General features: G+C 40.1%; 2 protein-coding genes across 2 annotated transcripts in view; one reads left to right on the top strand and one right to left on the bottom strand.

Annotated features, from left to right (window-relative positions):
* KCNC1 (potassium voltage-gated channel subfamily C member 1) overlaps nucleotides 1-8,907 on the top strand; it is a gene marked incomplete at both ends in the record, with an annotated part of 113,818 nt that extends 104,911 nt beyond the window's left edge. The window contains 2 exons of the mRNA XM_082318232.1: nucleotides 5,833-6,021; nucleotides 8,843-8,907. Coding sequence (XP_082174358.1) covers nucleotides 5,833-6,021; nucleotides 8,843-8,907 — 254 coding nt within the window. The remainder of the gene's footprint in view (nucleotides 1-5,832; nucleotides 6,022-8,842) is intronic.
* Nucleotides 8,908-19,363: 10,456 nt separating this feature from the next.
* Nucleotides 19,364-19,626, bottom strand: part of SERGEF (secretion regulating guanine nucleotide exchange factor) — a gene marked incomplete at its 3' end in the record, with an annotated part of 156,329 nt that continues 156,066 nt past the window's right edge. The window contains 2 exon segments of the mRNA XM_082318233.1: nucleotides 19,364-19,405; nucleotides 19,408-19,553. Coding sequence (XP_082174359.1) covers nucleotides 19,364-19,405; nucleotides 19,408-19,553 — 188 coding nt within the window.

The following is a 19,626-nucleotide window of genomic DNA, read 5'->3' as shown; positions in this document are numbered from 1 at the left end:
AATTTTCTAGAGGGACAGCATGAAGTTTATTGCTACTAATCCTATTCTTAATTGTCAGTAAATTATGTTAACTCAGAAATTGCTATAGCCATGTACTAACTCAAGAAAAGCATATTCTTCTCAGTGTGCAGTTCCTTTACTTCCTGATTCACTATTCTGCTCTGACCCTCCCTTAATCAGTGAAGAAGCACAGCAGAGTTTAGATGGAGTGTCGTATAAAAAAATAAAGAGATTTATACTGATGCAATTGATGAGCGGCCAATGAATATTAATGGACAGTAAACACTATCCAGGCAACTAAAACAGAAACAACTTGCTAACAGGAGTGAAATTTGAATTAAAGACACTCAAGAGAGTAGGGAATTGAACTGTAAATACTTCCTTTCCATGCAACGTCTCAGAGAGAAATTTAGGGATATAAAGTCAATGGGTATTTTCAGATGCTGAGCAGCTCTTAACCCCTCCACAAATCAGAGTAAATGTCTTTGAATACTTGGATTCATACTCTTAACTTCATCATAATAATTTGCTTAGCACAAGAAGTATCAGGCAAAAGTGATGCTGCAAAAATAGGATGCAAAAAGGAATGTAAAATCTTTGCATTTTCTTTAGAATAAAGACAGCTGGGAAATTCTGTCCTCCAGCAGCAACTACAGCAGCCTCACAGCTGCTCTGCTTCCCTCTTCCAGCTAGTAGGCTTGTAGCTAAGAAAAGCTAGAGCACAGCAGTTCTCCACCCTCACCTTGGCCATGCCACCTCTGTTCCTGTACCATTCTGTCACTAGCCCAAGAGCCAGGGAAAACCATCATACCAAGAGAGTTTCCCATTGCCAGCATACTATGACACAACTGTTTGCCACATTAACAGCCCTTTTATATCACCAGAAAAGTGCAAGAGGACTGAAAAACAGATGAGTAATTAACTCACTCAATGAACAACATATCATTATTTTCTTCAGGGATTCAGTTGGATTAAAGCTCTCTCCTTTGAGGGACCTCATGGAGATCCTTCTTCATAAGAGATTTCAGGCAGCTACTGTGCATATTAGGGTTAGCGACAGGGGTTTAAAATGAGCAAATGAAAATGACCCCCAAGCTCTGAAGGAGAACCAAAGACGCTCTCAATTGGTCAGGAGTGGGACTATCTACAGACCGTAATAATGGCAATCCCAGGTTTGGGATCAGGGCTATAAGAGCACAGTTGAGATCTAGACAAGCTGTAAATTCATTTTCAGGTGTACATGGGGTGGTGGTGTGGAATGTAACTTTAGTCACATGAGGCCTCCCCAGTAGAAAGATCTTCGTCTTTCAAGCAACTTCCTTTCTCAGTTCTGGCCCTGTTTTGCACTCAACTGCTCCTACCTCCTTCCTGCTTGTCAACCCTTCCCTTGTAACAGGGCTGCAGAACCTTGAAGTTCCCGAGCCTTTGTGGAATGGCAAAGGGCTGTTCAGGGAAGCTGTAGGTACTCAAGCTGGGTCCTTGTCTATTTTAATCCTTAAACAAGGGTAGCCAAGAGGAAGACAGTCTGTGTTCTGGAAGAGACTGCCAGTGACCTAACATGACCAAAGAAAACAGCACTATGTCTCTTAATTGCTGTGTTTCTGATGTAGGGCTGAGAAGACCTCATCTTCTTTAGCACAATGTCAAAGAATCTGGCATGGTTCATGTAGCCAGATATTGACTCATGGGTAAATACGCATGGATACCATGCTGTGCATTGTGGAGTTTCTCTCAGCCCTGTTTCAAAGCGGTTATAACCTACAGAAGTTCCTATAAGGACTGGAAAAGGCATTGGATTTCCAATCCTGTAAGAACCTAAAGTGGTCTACCCTGAGAGTGCCTTTCAACTCATCCAGTCATTGGGTTAAGTGACCACTTCACAGCTCTGTAGACACATAGGAGACACCGGGGGCGGGGGGGGCGGGGGGGGGGGGCACCTACAACCCCAGGAGGAAATAGTGTGAGTTGAGACACTCTCCCCCCCCCAAATTTCTGAAGACCTCTAAGGTCTTGGCAGCGGTTAGAGAATGGTAGCGTTTCCTTAAGGGAAGAGGACTGGGGTGACTTTCCCAGCGTAGGAACCGCTTCTGTACAAGTGCCGCATTTCCAAGCATATATTGAGGTCAATGAATATATCATACAATTATGTCCACTGATACTCTGAATGTAAGATGCAGTTCAAATAGGTGGAGATTCAGTGTCAGACTCTGGCTTATAATCAAAACCAGCAACACTGGTAAAGTCTCTATGACAGCATGCCACCATTTGCTATGACAAAAGAGATGAGCCATGCAGCAAGTGCATGGGCAGTCTCTACTGTGCTTCTCCACAATAAGCAGAGTATACTAATGCAACATCCAGCAGTTCTTCTAAGGTTTTTTTTTTCAGAATCTCTCCTCCCCATTTTGAAATTCAGTGTTTGTTTGGAAACACCCGCGGCATTTTAATAGTACTTTTCTGCAAATGGAGATAGATGAGACAGGGAAAAAAGAAAGTGGAAACCACACAAATGAGGTAGTTGTGAAACAAACTACTCACCTGGGAGATCTGCTGAATACTTTCTTTAGCCTCTCAGCCAAATCTCTGCAGGAGAATGTTGAAAGCTGGTACAGTTAACTAGGTATTCACAGATAGGACAATTATGGAGATAAGGTGCCAAGCTGAGAGTCAGAAGATTTTGTTGTAAATAACCACTTACATAGCGGTGGGCAAGTCACTTCACTGCATGGTAGTTTTACCCATCTGTAAAACAGGGATGATAACATTGACTTTTCTTTGTGAAACAGAACCTAAAAGAACAAAAAATGCTATACAAGCCTAAGTCAGATTCTGCTAGCAGGGATAGAAAGACTCATGTGAATTTGGTAGGCCAGAATCAAGCCTTAGAAGTTTTAAGCACATAGAAGTAGTTGTCATCGGTATAACTACACTGGTAGTCACTAGACAGTAATGGTTTCAGTAGTTTTGCTTTATCTGGAGCTCTCTCAAAACCAAGGTCAATCTTGGAAAAAGCAAACATGGAAATTGAAACTTGAGAAATCAACCTAAAGTAACATAATTTCATTCCATCTTTAGACCTCATTCCTGAAATTGTTCAGTATGTAGATCTGCTAATGAACACAGTGGGAACTTCTAACTGTGGGCTGACGACATCAGTGATGTTTTCTTTGTTCCCATGACAGACTAATCACATATTAAATATCATGTGATTGTCGAGTCCTACCTTCAGAGAATTAGGTGCTGCAGACAGTGGTTTGGAACACAACTACTCTACTTAACACTTACTTATATACACCAGCAAGAGATGCAGTCTTCTGTGCTGGTAATTTCTCTGCTTCCCAAATATTTAGCAAAATTGTCATTGTGGATTAGCATTGCTATCCAGAATATGATCCCTAAGGCATGGCCCATGCATGGAATATTAAAGCGACATTAGTAGAACAATTCAGTGATTTGTCCATGTCTCCAGCTACTCTGTTCTCTTCCTATTGAATAGAAAGCAACAAGGTTGTGGATTTTCAACAACAAGTATAGAGAAGAATTCATCAGTGCTAAGGGACCCTGAAGAGGCTGCAAGAGCAAGTTCCAGCTCAAGTTGCTAGGGATGTATAATGCAATTTAAGAAATTAATTCCAAGAAGGTCAATTTTCTTGTCATTCAAGCACAACAGAACTTGCAAGCTGCTTCCAAAAGGATCAATGGCTGTTACCAGTGAGCAGCCTGACCCACAACCACTCTGCTCAGAGGTGTTTTGAGCTCCAGAAATGGACCAGTGTCCCCTCCATCACTAACAGTTTAGTTTGCAAACCCAGGCTCAGGTGTAGCAGTGGGAGTCTCAGAGATTTCAATGCAGAGCTCTGCTGACACAGCTGCCTCCCTTATTTGAGGATTAGAGCCATCAGCTTGTAGTGGTAGAGGCTTATGAAGAAGCCCAGTTCTTTGCTCATCTCCATGAGGACAGCAGCTCTCCCCAAACACAGTTAAGTGATTTTTAAATCAACAGCTCAGTACCTGCAATGTCACGGTTACTATGGCAGCCATGCCAGGTTTTTGTGCAAAGAGTGGTATTAAATAGCAGTGAGTATTATGAACAGAAAGGAATTGCAATGCAGTGCAATCTTAAAACTTTAGAATCCTATTGAAATTAGTGTCTACAAGTATTAAAATGCACCTATAGCGTTTGCCATTGTTTTTAAAATGTATTGAGAGACTTAATTATTTCATTGCTCACAAAACAAAACATTACTACCTCCCTCTTTGGGGAAATAATTGGCTAATTCTGCATGGAGACGAAAGGAGGCAGAGGTGAGATCTGCAGAGAAGACTGTTTATGTTGTGGCAAACCAGTGACATCTAAATAAAAGGCATAGAATGCAATTACTGGTGCATGGATAGATACATAGTTCGTGTCATATACATCTATGTGCGTGTGTGCGTGTGCGTGAGCAAAGCAACAAATACAACTTGAGAAGGCTTTTGCCTACTACTCATCTATGTTGTCCATCTGAAACCAGAGGATCAGAATCATATCTCCAAACCCTACCTAATGTATTTTTTCTTTTGGGCTTGTTTTATTACTTGGCTTTAAAACCATTGAAAAATAAATGACAGTATCATGTAGCGTTCAGAACAAGCTAGTATGCGAATCTGGAAGAGGCACTGAAATTAAGTCTATCTATCTATCTGTTGAGTTTGTCTTTCCTTAAAGACTGCAGGACCACCCATTGCCTTACAGTGTCTAGGTAATAAGCATTGTGCAACCGAGGTGTAGGATGCTGCCAATACTGCTCAGTTAACATATGTCAGCATTTGTGAAACTTCAGAAAGCACATTTTGACTGTTTTTTCCTCCCTTCAACCAAAAAACTCATATCGAGCTGTGCCATATTTCGAGTATATTCTCAATACACTAATTTGCACTTTAAAACCCTAAAATAAATCCTACACTAAATAGCACTTTAAATTGTTTTATAAATGTCAAACAAGTCACACAGAGAAAACATACTATTCTCAGTCTATCCTCATGAGAATGTGTGGAGCAAAATGGGCAAATCTGACAACCTATTTTCATCATTTACAGCCGAGAGTAAATTTTACTCTATCTATTTTCCAAATTCATGGCCTGCTGTAGTGTTTTCTGTATGTAGCGTCCCGTGCTGGCATTGCAAATACTGTATGTGTTTCAGAGGAGAACACAGAAAATGGATTGCTTTTTTAAAAATCCACATTCTGCTGTCATATTTCCATATGTAATGTACTCTGTGTGTCTAAAACGTGTACAGCCATTCTGCACGACTGATACAGGAAATGCTATAACACAATCTGGGTAAATTCCGGGGAGCGGAAGAGCAGGAATTTTCCCCTCAGTAATATTGCACACAGGTATAAATCAGCACAAACAGAATATACTCAAATACTAAAACACAACTCACAATCCACTGCCTCTCCAAAGCTCTGAGTGACAGTAGGCTTCATGACAAACAGGTCATTCATACACCATCCGATGTCATGCAAAAACATAATCTGATTTCTAACCGCAGTCTTCTGCTCACAGGACTAGGAACCAATGCACGCCCGTTTCTGAAACTGCCCCTCTATGTGGACGTACAGGTGGCTGCTGTTACACCTAACGCGATCACGTTTTGTTTCTCCTCCCACTTAACAGACTTTATTTTATTTTGGTGCAGTGCACATGAACGCAGTGTCTAGGACAGATGTGCTACCTTTTATAGTGTCGCTATAGAACTCTTTAGCTGTGAACCCTTAATTTGCAGCTGGAACTCTAATAAACAGTGCATAGTGTTTCAATAGCCTTCTGCTTATATGTTTGAAGATTCGAAACTGAATGGTGAGGTGGCCAAGGCGGCGCTGGCAAACGAAGACTGTCCCCACATAGACCAGGCTATTACGCCTGATGAGGGCCTGCCCTTTACCCGCTCTGGCACTCGGGAGAGATATGGACCCTGCTTCCTCTTATCAACCGGGGAATATCCCTGCCCGCCTGATGGAGGAATAAGAAAGGGTATGTAGCTGGGGTCCTGGAACGATGTAGTTAGCAACCGTTTTAAATAAATAAGAAAAAGTCAGCTGTAGCTGTAGCACGCAATAGTGCGCTTGCTGTAGAGATGCACGTTTGGGCTGGAAACCACCACCTGATGTCTGCATTTGGAGTTTCTAACCTATTTCTTTCAGAAAGAAAAGCCTGAGGAGCTGTAACTACCCCATGCAGCTATGCTAGGCAGTCGAGTCTTCCACCCCAGCTGGTGCAGTAAGCTTTAGTGGAGGATGCTCTACAATGTCCTTAAATTAGCCCATCCTCCAAGGAGAGGCCAATTAACATTTCATAGCGATGAATGTTTGCCACTTGGAAAGCTCACAGATCTTACCAGACTTTGAGGAGCACAGACTTAGAGGTGGCAGACAGAAAAGATAAAACACAAAAGCAAAACATCCTCAAGAAATACAAAATGATTATTCGGCTACCTTAACAGAGCACTAAAACAAATTATTTGGATATACATAGCTGTTTAGTTCAACAGAGAAAGAGAAGCATACAAGAACATCTGTTAGCACAGGTGTCTTACAATTGGAAAATAATCCATCTAAAATCACTTTCCTTTCATAAATAAATCATTACTAGTTAGTTTCTCAGACTTCTGACAGCTACAGATCTCTCAGAAGTAACTGCATTTTAGTTTGCTAATGGTCAGAATAATCTATTTTGTAACAGAAGTCAAATCAAATGAAAAAAACACTTCCCTTCTTAAAATAGGCTGTTTTGTTTAAATAATATAACATGAGGAAACCATACAAACCAAAATTAGTTACATATATATGCATCAAAGTTGATAAGGAATGGAAAAATTGGAAAAGATATCTCTCTCTTCAAAATCAGTGTTTATCACTGGTGTACTGTATATAGTATATGATATAGTCAATATTTTAAAACTGCAAAGATTGTATGATGTAACCATACACTGAGTATGGAGTATAGAATTCCCATGTGCCATTGTATGATGGGCAATAGTTATAGTAAATGCCAGTTATAGATAGTGTATGTATTTATAAGTTTAAAGCTTATCATCAACAAAGATATAGTTGGACCACAAGACTTTCATATGAAAGTATATCCTCTAAAATCTACCTTTGTAGCAAAGCGTTTTACTTGATTCTGTATTGGATAAGCATTGGCCGTGTTCATTCAGCCTGGGCGAGTTCGGGTGGTTCCAGTGGATCAGGGGAACACTCCAAATGGCACATCCTTTGGGATGAGGAATGTATGGTTTTCACGATGCACTGCAACCGCCTCTCGTTACTGAATGAAACAGGGGCTGGTTGGCTAAAGAGTAATATATGTCAGCATATTGTTGGCCTGTTTGAAACACGTTGAGAGCATCTTAATCGTTGTTCCAACAGAATTTCATCCATAGTTTGTGCAACTCTCTGTACACTTGCTGAGCTGTTTACGTGCATGTCTGAAAAAGAAGGGGGGAGGGAGGGAGGGAAACCAAATGCATGCAATTTTGTTTTCTTTCTTTTTTTTTTTTAAATGCTGAGAACAAAGGAGTAGTATCTCTATAGCAACACAATAAATTTCATGGATTTTGCTGCCTTTTCCCCGTCCCGCCCCCAAAGATACCAGAAACCTTAATTTTGCCCGAGGTCAAAATGCATGAAGTGGAAGGGAGAGGTATGCGTGAGTGTATGATGGAGACATAGAAAATCCCTCCCACTGACTCTTCTTTTTTTTAGGGTACAACCATGTTGCTGCCTGTAGGATCAATTACATAGCCTGACCATCTTTGAGAAATGATGATTTTGGTTTTTTTTAATATATGTATATATATATATTTTTAAAACTTGTTCTGCACTTCAAAGGCCTTCTGAGTTACGTTGCAAGCGATACTACTCTCGGCATGTCTGTGCATGCAGATGCTATTGAACTGGCTACAATGTTGACCTCATTCTTAGTCCATTCTGTCATTGATCCAATGCTGTACTTTGCATTTTTCTTTTAAATGAAGGTTACGAAATGTCACGGAGCCTTAACAGCATAGCTGGCATAAGTGGAAAAGCGATAGGATTATCCTCAGTGTCTGCGCCCTACAGCTCTCCTAGTCCAGTGAGACGTTCTTGGTCTCCCATCCCATCTATTTTGTAGCATGGATCAGTAGCAGAGAATGGTCTAAAAAGCTTTATTTTCAATTAGCCTATGCTATGTTGCATATAATCCAGGTGACTAAGTCTGAAGATGCAATGTCTCACAGTAGCACCTGCTGGGAATGGTGTTACTACTGATGCTAGGTGACAACACTCCTAAATAGCACTCAGATGACAATAGGCAGGCATTTACGTAGTACTGGTGGGCCATACGTGCTGCATGGTATCAGTACATAGGATGAAGGGTAGATGCACCAGATAGTTTCCTTCCTGGTGCATCCTGCTAGTATATGCTTACTTTGGCTAATGGTGGATCTACTGGCTCTGTATGGAATGGGTTAGGCATTTAGTCGATGCTGAAACATGCCAACGACGGAAGATTTTGCTTTTCTCAGGATATTTTTGAGCCATAGGAACCCTGCAGGAGTTTGAGCAAACAAGCACAGTAGGATGAAACTTTGCATGGGCGCCTATTTTAAGCTGAAAGCAATACTCAGACACACTGTAGAGAGGTCTCAGTCTGGCTGACTGCATGGAAAAAAAAATCCTGTTGAAGAAGAATATGGCTGCCTCTGCATGTAGCTATTTCACCTTTTCCTCCTTCCTTTAAAACTAAGATGCCGAGCTTGATGTGAAAAGCACAGGGAAGAAGCTCAAGTACTGATTGTATTCTTTACATGCAGATCTTTGCAAAGAAAGTCCAGTCATTGCTAAATATATGCCAACAGAGGCAGTCAGAGTGACCTGACAAGGAGAGATGGAGATGAACATTGATGGCTAATAAACATCTGTATGGAACTGTGCAGGCATAGAAGACCTTCTCATTTGGACAAAGTTAACTCGCTCCATGCAGGTTTTATGGATGATTCTTCGTGGTTTTGGAGTTGTACTAGAGATGCAGGCTTTTTCTACGGCCAAAATGTAACAAAACTGTAGAAGATCATTTTTTTTTTAATCTATTTTTTTGTTCCATAGCATGAATTGCATGAAGACAAAAATTAAGAAAAACAAAAAACAAAAAACAAGAAACACTGCAAATGTATGATTAAGGAGAAAAAAAAAAGCAAAGTTATATATTTTCTTTCAAAGCTCTTTACTTTTACATACATTGTTGTAGCCAAAATGTAAAACATTATAAAACTGTACATTTCTTTGCTATGGATCGCTTCTTTTTGTATACAAGATACAGAGTAATGGTTTTAAAAAGTGCAATCAGGCAGTCATCGGTCATATTGACCACGCCTTCACAGTTCATCACACCGACATGGAAAGCAAGAACTTTTAATCCAACTACAAGTGTATAAAAATAAGAAAAACTTTTTCCTGTCTGTTTTTGTTGGCATGCTTGTGACACATGGGACCTTCCTTCGGACCTGACAGTAACAGCTGGTCTACATTTAATTTTCCAGCTCTGGTTATGTTGTATTTTATTGATGTATAGATCCAACGTAAAGACCCTTCATAAATTGTTCATATTAAGTAATCAGTATGAATTTTAAACAAAAGAGGTGTTATTTTAAAACTGGGACTTATAGTACAAAATCAGGAAAATACTCAAGTATAAATGGTCTCAAAGTTTAAAAAACAAGACAACAGCATTGTATGCAATTTAGTACTGAGTAAAATGCATGCACAATGTTATGCAAAACAATTCTAGCATGAAATAAATTTTGTATCATGGTTTCAGTGCCTGCTGTATAGTGTAAAGGGGAATCCTTTTCTGAAGTGATCAGGGGTTTCCAGAGACTTGCTTCTAAAATCTTGAATAAATACAGTGTTCTCAACAGAAATGTAGGAGAAAAGCTTGGTATTGCTTTGGTTCTACAATGCTAATTTTGGTTAGTAGATAATAAATGAAGCCTGCAAACACTTGATACAACCAATGTCTGAAGAATTCACACCATTAGTAATTTTACGACGGAAGATTAAAAAAACCCTATAATTATCTAGGTATCTTCCTTTTCCCTCCCCAACAATAATAAAAGTTTGTCTTTTTAGCTGATTAAATGAATTCAGTTTTTCTTACTTCTTTGGGCCCCGTCCTTCACTTGTTCTTCACTGAGCCACAGCAGTCCACCTGATACGAAACTCTGGAAGAAATCCAGGTGTCTGAGTTGCACTTTATTTGCCACACAAAACATGCAGCAGTAAGAACCGAGAAATGCAATGGGATTAAATTTCACTTTAGATGCTACAAATGACAACTATGGACTATGTGTCAACAGCATTCTAGTTGCATGAGCATTTTTGGTAAAGTACTTTTATAAGGAAGGACACACCTTTATCCTCATGTGAGGAACTTCAAAGGAGCTGGCAACCTTCTAGGCAAGCAACGGCATCTGCGACTGCTGATGAGAATGGAAATGTAAAGGAATAGTATCCCTATGGTCTGGAGGAAGTAGAGATAAAACCCCCAAAAAACAGAAGAAACACTTATGGCTCTGGTAAGTGCTAATTTCTAAACAAAAAAACCCTGAACTGCAGCTGAACCTTGTCTTCACAAAACTCCACTCCAAAAGGAAAATCAAGGAAGACCTCAAGCTATGTTATAGGAATAGAAGAAAGGCTGATAATCTCAATTTGTACATAGTCAGAAAACTCCTTTGTAGTCCTTGATGTAGCATTATGTACTTGATTTCTACTTCAGTTGACTATTCTTTCTCCCAAGAACTATTTTTCTCCCACTGTTTTCTATGCTGTTATTCTCAGCTGATAAATGGGCAATTTCTTACCTCCAGAGGTAAGATCAGGTTAATCCAGGATCCAAAAGTTGCCTAATGAACAACTTTTCCTCTTATAATGTATTAAAAAAATCCAGGAATAGATTTATCTGCCCCATTTTTTATTTAACACTAACTCAAGGGCTCAGCATCGACACTGCTCAAATTCTCCATTACCATAAGGAATACTAACAATTCAGCCCTGTAAATCCCACGTAGGTCTTCCCCTTCCACTGCACTTTGCATATATATGAGCCTTAGCTAACAGGTTGGGTACACATGCGCTAAGGCAACTGTCATTCTGTGATACTTTTTACATCTACCAGTCCCATTTTCATTTAGATACTCCTCTCAGCTGATTCTGATTTGAGGTAACTGTGTCTTTTGGGTGACTTCTATAAACCCTTCAGAAACAGAACAGTACTTCCCATCCACCACCCTTCAGGAGATGCTCTAAAGCTTAAGGTCCCACCCCAGAGTTCCCCTTGCACAACAGCGGCAGCTCTGACAACACAGGGAAAGAGGGAGACAACTGGAAAATTTCAGGAGCTGTTGCACTGAATCCTGACACTGAATACTAAGAGAAATTTACCACATCATCCCAGCTGCCTTACATTTAAGGAGCTTTTGCTGGGCTATTATGATTAAAACATTAATTCCTTCAAGCCTGCCCACTCCCACTACAGGATATATGTCTTGATTAAAGCATTAAAACTATACACATGGCTAGATTCTGACCTCAGGCTTGCAGTAATGCCACCGACTACTTCTGACTTCACACCATCGTAAGAGTGGAAGCACCTTCTGTAGTTCACTTATACTCTGCCTGTTTCCTGCTGGAAATGAACATCTGGGTTTCTTCCTCTGCAAACTCAGCTTTCAGCAATGGACCCCTGGCTAAGGACCCGATGCTAGTCCTTCATCTGAACCTGCTGGCAATTAGTGGTTCATTACCTGCTAGTATTAAAAGCACACATCAACCACACCTTCTACTGACTGCATGAAGGCACTCGTTTTTTCTGGACCAACCTGATGTGTCTCCACAACTACAATTTCAGACAGCAAGGATCTGAGAAGTGGTTTCTGTTCTCTCACTCCAACAAAAAAATCTAGCTAATACAGCTGTGATAACAGTCAAGCACAGCAGTCATTAATCTGGATAAAGTGATTTTTCACATAAATTGCCTTCTCTCTCCTTAAAGTTTCACGGCCAAAAAGAAAATACATCACTGAAACAAATGGCTACTAGGAAAAATGAGCAGGCTGAAATACAGAAGAGAGCAAGCAGGGTTAAGGCAAGGGCATTCAGAAAGGAACTGAGCACAGAGCTGCTTAAAGAAAAAGATATCCTGAAAAAAAACAAGTGCAATTATTACCCTGCCACTTTGCATATCCTTTTCATAGTTTCAAAGCAAGGCAGCCTACCTCTCTGCTTTCCATATATATCCTGGAAGCAACTTTGTCTCTGAGCTCACACACAAACTAACTTCATTTCATGAAAACACGCTTAAATTATGCAGGTTATTTTTAAGCCACTCACTTATTTGAGTTTGGGCGTAAAATACCTGTCTGTTCAGAAGTCCCAAAGCATCTGCATTTACCTAGGACTGTAGGTGCAACATTTCTCTCTTAGGGGAATACAAATGCTTATTTACAATCAAGAACAATATTTGAATTCAAATTGAACTTCAAGTTAGAAAATAGATCCAGAACTGCATCTCTTGACTTTATTTCCTTGCAAATGCTTTAAAACTAAGCTCATTCATCTGCCCCCATGGAAAGATATATTCCTTGGTTCAGGCTGACAAAGCCACATTTCCAACCCTCAGCATTCACTTGAGCATTTAAAAAACTTTATGCAAGTACATAGGTCCAAACATCTCCAGGTACCAAATATTAAGAGCGCGTGCTCCAAGGCTTCCATTGGTTTCTCTACTGCCCATGGAGCACAGGTTAGAGATTCCATAGTCAGCAAAAGGCACAGGATTGCAGTTGTATTAGCTCAGATATCACTCTAAGGTACCTGCACAGCTTCTGGACCCAAGGGCTTAGAGCAGGGACAACACAGTCTATGCAGAGGCTGCTGACAATGAGTCACACCAGAATGAAGAGGAGACACGTGGCTGGAGCCCAAGCAAATAAGCTCAGTAGGAGCCATGCTTTGCGGTGGTGCTGTCAGTGCAAGTGGGTGACTGGAGAAGAGGCGGCAGTAGCACAAGAGGTGGGAAATGAGGAGAAGGACACAGGATGGGTCTGGAAAATGGGTTATGCAAGTAGGAGGGAGGGGAGCATATGAGGAAACAAGAATCAGTGGTGGGGGGGTAGGGGAAAGAAAGGAGAGAGGGAAGTAGTAGCAGTGAGCCTTACCTAAAAAAACCATGAAGGACCACTAGCCTAGAAGGTAGAGCCTTGGCCTGGGACTCAGGAGACAGGAATTTTATTCTTGGCTCTGCTGTGGACATGCTGGGTTACTTTGATTGGGGCATTTCAATTTTTTGTGCCTCAGCTTCTGTTCCTGTGACATTATCCCCTTTTTAAAGTATTCGGAGATCAAATGAGGAAAAGCAGTATTTTAGTAGGAATAGTTATTATAATCTATCTACTCAGAATTAAGGCACCAGAGGACAGAAGCGCCTCTCCGTTATTTAAAGGACGCCATGTTTCCTTGTCTGTAGAATAGCACAATGCCCCTACAGGAATCCCTTTTCTTTTGTACTTTAAAGCAGAGGATTATTACGGAAAATGATTAAGCACCCACACAGTTAAAATGACAGAGCATTTTCATTACTGATTCGTAACTCCTCTGCTGCCCTAATTCAGGTACCACACGTCTTCATGCATTCAAATCAGTAAAAAACAAAACAAAAACTAAACTCATTTGACATTTGCAGTAAAAAACTAAAATCATGTCAGAACATAAAAAAAATCTCAATTCTTGGCACCACTTCTAAATATAAAAAAATGTAAAAATGCAGAGTCTTATAGCAAAGTGTTCACCTACGCTTAAGAGATTACGATGATCAGGGAGTACTGGAATCATATTGAATTGAAATTCTGCAGTTTCCACTGACAAAGTCTTGACCCCAAACCCTGCAGACAGAACTCCCCCCAAGATTGCATTGTATCTGAATAACAAGGTGGTCCATAGGCAAAGTAACCTGGAAATAGATGAAAGAGATGAAAATTAATTGATTTCACACAGGAATTGGACGTAGACTTGACCCCCTCCCAGTCTGTAAAGGCTCGTTTGAAAATGAATAGAAATCTGACTTGTCACAAAATAAAAATGCCTGGGGAAGTTTTGCAAAATAAACGTCACCTCTGAATTTTCTCATCCCCACAGCCAGTTTTTATTCAGGAATAATTACTTTGTTGCTCTTGTTTCTAATCAAGCTGAAAAATGTGTTCTCCCAGTACGCTAAATTTATGCTTCCTCACTCTCCCACAAGGTAACATGTGGTTCATCCAGGTCATGATTCAAATACAGAGACCATTTTCATTGCTAAGTATTTTCAGTCACATTCTCTCTTCCCATGTTCTACAGAGGCACTGATAAGTAAAAACTGCCTTTGCATGAAAAACAGGTGAATGCAGAGACAACCGACAGATGAATCTGAATGAAATGCACAAACAGCTAAAGAATGTGCCTTACTTCAGTCCTTTCAACCTCTAAATGGGTTACAAAAAACCAACGGCTTTACACAGGCAGTTTCTCCAAATTAACTTCAAAGGCACATATGGTAAACACCTCCCTTTACAGTTACTTTTTGGGACAGTCGTCCAACAGAAGGCCATTTCCATACAACCAAAGCATTTTAATTCAAGGCTATTAAATCATTCTTTCTAACATGGAGCAAAACATCTATGACCAACATTTATCAGAATTAAGAATAGCACAAAAGCTAAAAGAAAAGAACAAAGCACGTACTACCTCTTTTTTTGCACATAAATCAAGATCTTGATACATCAAAAGTTCAAATTACCAACTATTTTTGTGTCAGCTAGAGTTTTCAGCAAATTCAGTGTAAGCGCCACTTTTCTACTGTGCACATTTTTAAGTGCAATCAAAACCACACAAGATGATTCTCTATCACAGAGTGCATCCATTCCCAGCCTTTCGGAAGCAAGACTTATGTTTTCCGCTTCAGTATTTTCTTCTTCCCTTTACAGAATTTTCAGCTGCTCTGAACTATAAGCTGATAGTAAATACCACAAGCATGACTCAAGCACTGATAAAAAATTTTGGAGCCTTTTTTAAGAAAATACCTAGCTAAAAGAAAAAGCACAAGACTTGCCATATGCCATAAAAATATCAAAATTGCTAAGAGAACACAGGGGACTTCTTGGTGAAAACATAACATTGCAATTTCAGTGACAAAGATCTGTCATTATCTTGATTTCTAATACAGGGGAAAAGGAAGTCCCAAAATTACTTAAGTCTTGTTTAAATCACATCCAGAGTTCATGGAATTTAATGGAAAAAATAGTAAGTATTTGGTTAAGTGCTGGACTAGGTCACATGCCTGATCTAAAGATTTCTGAGACTGGAAGGTGAGGACAGATGTTGCTGTTCCAGCTGAAAAGAACTGGAAATTTCAAGACGTTCTATGAATAAGAAAGAAAACTCACTGCAGGTCAGTATTATTATTAATAAACAGTGAGAGAGGGGGAACATCCAAGAAATAGAATAGCTTGTCCCTCATCTCACTTCCACCATATCGACAGGCTGGAATGCTGCTATCCCTGTGTGATTATTCAGTCTTCAGGACCTGTATCTTGAATATGTCTTCCCCCTCCACCCTCCTTTTCTGCTATGTTTTAGCTGACTACGTCAGGCTCTCTACTGCCATTCATATAAATGTTTTTCCACGGTAACCTTTCTCCTGTACATTCAAACTGATCTCCTTCATGTGTTTTCCATCCTCATCTTTAAGTCTTATTACTCAAAAAAGTCTTATAAAGCAAAATCAAATCACATTCTTCCCCTCTCCCTCAATTTCTCTGTGCTCAGCCATGCAGCTGAGCAAAACCTCCCATCACTCATGCAGAAGTGACCTTTATGGAGGTTGCAGATGGCAAGAACTAGTTAGTCACCAACAGAACTGACAACATGCAGACAGGGGAGAGAAGCCAGTGTCATGTAAGAAGTGGTGACTGGGCAAAAGGCAGGACTGAATTTTTCTTTCAAATGAACACACTTCAAATACAGGGTCCAGCATTCTAAGCAGAAAAGCATCAAGTCACTCTGGAATGCTACACGAAGTCAAATAACATCAGTGACTGCCAAGCGGCCTAAACAAATCCTCCAAGAGACAGAAAATTCTGACACAAAACACACATCTTCCTACCAACATTCTTTAAAAAGGAACAGGAGTGTCTTGCACAGGTGCACATGGAGGTTGCATGAATCACAACTGCAGATCTCCTAGGACTTCAAACAACAGAAGTACACACAACAGCTTCTTTCTCCCCCTCCACCCAAGAGCCTGACAGCTCTCTGGACTGAAGGTCAACAGTTCACAACTTGTTCTCCAGCAAAGCTTTGATGTTAAGTTCATCTTTTCCCCCTCATGAATGTCAGCTCATTGGCACGTTTCCTTATTTTCAGAAAATGGGAGGGAAGAGCAGCTGCACAGACACTTGCTTACCTTGTTCCAGTGGTTTTTATATATATAAAACAAACCTTGTCAGTTTATCTGCATCTGAATGTGAACGCAGAATGCTTACGTAAAACGCTTTCTTTCTTTAGCACTAAAGACCCGCATAAAGAAGTCTGTCTTTGCGTGCACTGCAGAACCATCGACATAGCATGCTGGCTCTGCATTTTGCCTTGCAGAGACTGACCTTCTCCATCAGGACACCAACAGGCGACAGCCACTAAGCTCTGGACACCAGCAAGGAAGGGGGTTTCTTCACTTGATTAGGAGCTTTTCACTGTGTCGCCCTTCCTTAGCTGATTTTGTACAATGTTTTATTCTGCAAACAAAGCATAATGACATACAAACCAGTGCATTCATTTCTGAATGAATGAGCAACAACTTGTTTTTGACATTCAATCATGTACCATCCTACAATGAACTATTATTCACTCTTCATACTACAGCAGCATCTAGAAGTCCTGACCAATGACAGAGCATTTAGTACGTCAGGCTCTCAAGACAAGTCATTACTTCCCAAAGTTTTCAATCTGTATGGGCAAGACAAAGGACAGAAAATGCAGTTCTCCCCCTTTCAAAGATGAAGATCAGATGCAGATATGAAACACAAGTTCAGGACGAGGAACAAACCAAAGTATTCCTTTCTTTCCTACTTATCACCCCAAATCATTCTTTGCGTTTCCCAAAGTGTGTTCGTGTTACAGATGTGAAAAAGTGAACAAAGTTTCAAATAACCAAGTCGCATTTATTTGTTACATAATTTGTTGGATTCCTCGGAAATGAACTGGAGCAACAGCATGCACAGTCAAAATACGCTCAGTACAGTAACCCCTATGTTACAGGGCTCACATATGAGCTGTGATTATTCAAGGAACAGAATTATTTAGAGGGTATGATTACTGAAACAAGGTAACGCGTTTATTCGGTACACAGATTTTGGAGGAAAACAAAGGCAGAAACCTCAGACAGAACCACCAAAAAAAGCCTGAGAACTGTTCAGTGCATGTAACAGAGAGTCTGTGGTATCAAGAAAACGGCATTGAGGAGAGTTAATAAATAGCAACTTAGATAAGTAAAAAGTGCAAGAGGTCACCGCCTGGAACAGTGTATTGCCATGAAGAACCACAACCAACACAGAGATTAAAAAAAACACTTTACAATAGAAGTCTCAATTCTGCACTTTTTGCAGAGGACCCATTTGATTATTCTTACAGATTCTTTCAGTAATACACTTGTTATAATCAGCTTCATAGTCAGTTCAATTTTCTCCTCCATGGAATAGAAAAAGAAAACACCTTTGAAAATTAGGCCATGAACTATAACTGCTGTAAAACCAAGTGGGGGAAAAACCCTCGCAGCCCATATTACCACCTTAATTCCTCCCCCGTCACGCGTAAGCTGATACATCATTAGAAAGTCTTCCTGTCCTATTTCCTAAGAGCCCTTCTCTGAGTATTTCATAATTCTGTAAGACTTCTTCCCTGGCAAGCCTGCTTTAAAAATTAAACCACTGTTTAGCAACAGTGGGTCTCATTAAAAGGTGCATTTACCACACAGTAGTATTCTCTATATTTAGAATTTGAAATACATCAAACACCACAGCAAATGTAACTATCGTGGGTGGTAAACATCCAGTTTAATGGCACCCACTGTATTTGTGTAAAAAACAGTTTTATAAATAGCTTCCAAAACTCTGCTCAACACAGGCAGCTAATAATATCTGAAGATAATTTACACGTTTTCATTTCTCTGACCAAAACAGGTAGGCCTACATTCTCTGCCAAGCACTCACCTGGAACAATACTGTGGGCATGCTCTAAACAGCAACTCAGCTGGGCTGCAAAACAGATGTTAGAACTAACCTGAAATTATCAGGAGCATTCTGGTCTGCCTTTTAGACTGGAGAGCTTGTAAAAACCTTCTGTTTAGATTTTGATGTCTTCCTATTCAAACGCAGCTGGAAACACAGGAACTATGTCGGATCAAACTGTCCGCAACAGCTACAACTGACTTTGACAAGAACTTTTCTATTGTTTCCAAGAGCTCTTAGAATTTTTTCTTCCCTAAGCAGTAGCTTCAGAAACTTCAGGTTTGGTTTGCAAGTTAATGATTATTCATGCAGATCTGCATCCCTGTAAATCTATAATAACCTGATGTCTGGCACAGAAGATAATTCCTCAGCAATATTGCTCCTTTCAGTTTAATCAAGGTATAGCTAGTTCAGAAGGGCCTCATTCTCCCCTTTTGCCAGCCTTCTAAATTGTATCTCCCTTTTTTTTTTTTAATTCTAATCTTCTGTTTAAAATGTGTGTATGCATCTATTTATGTTCACTGGCATTTCTCTGTGATGCAAGCTGGATTTTCTGAGATGCTGGTAGCTCACAACTCCAGTAGAAGTTGGCAGGCGCAACACATGCTCATCATGACATAAAGATACAATAATAAAAGACCAGAACGGGCCCTATGTCTCCACCTTCTCAGACCATTTCCTCAGACTGAATTTAGACACCAGTGACAAGCAATTAAGCAGTCAGTTTCTTCCCCAAAGACTTCTCAGAAGAACAAGAAAAAGTCATTCTTTCTTCAATGGCATTGCATCAAGACAAAATTTTTGTCATTCTATCTGTGGGTAAAAAAGTCAGTTCCTGTGAAAAGGACCCATGAAATAATTTTTAAAATATTATAGTTTTTGATGCATACTAGTTCCTTTTAGTCTTAGAAAAAACAACTTTGCACTTTCCAACACATGAGTGTGTTAATCATGGGCAATCCTCTTGTAGCACTTCTGAGCTACGCAATCCAAAGATGTCCATCCACATCCATGATGCTATGATTTCAGGTGTGCTGAGTCTAACATGGACTTTGACAAAGAGCCATGGAGTGTCCTGCCCCGCATCCAATTAAGATCTGTTTTGCATAACCAAGAGCTTTCACTGGCTTCGGGACATGAACATTTGCTTCTGTGCCATCACCACACATCCCATGTTCGTTCCATCCCCAAGAGAAGCACTGGCCACCTAAAAGAGAGGATACAAAATATAGAATAAAGACCACAGAAACACAACAGCTTTGGTTAGTTTTGTGCAGCAG

Source organism: Platalea leucorodia (genome assembly GCF_965183815.1).
Source record: "Platalea leucorodia genome assembly, chromosome: 7".
Lineage (NCBI taxonomy): Eukaryota > Metazoa > Chordata > Aves > Pelecaniformes > Threskiornithidae > Platalea > Platalea leucorodia.
This window is presented reverse-complemented; position numbering and strand designations above follow the sequence as displayed.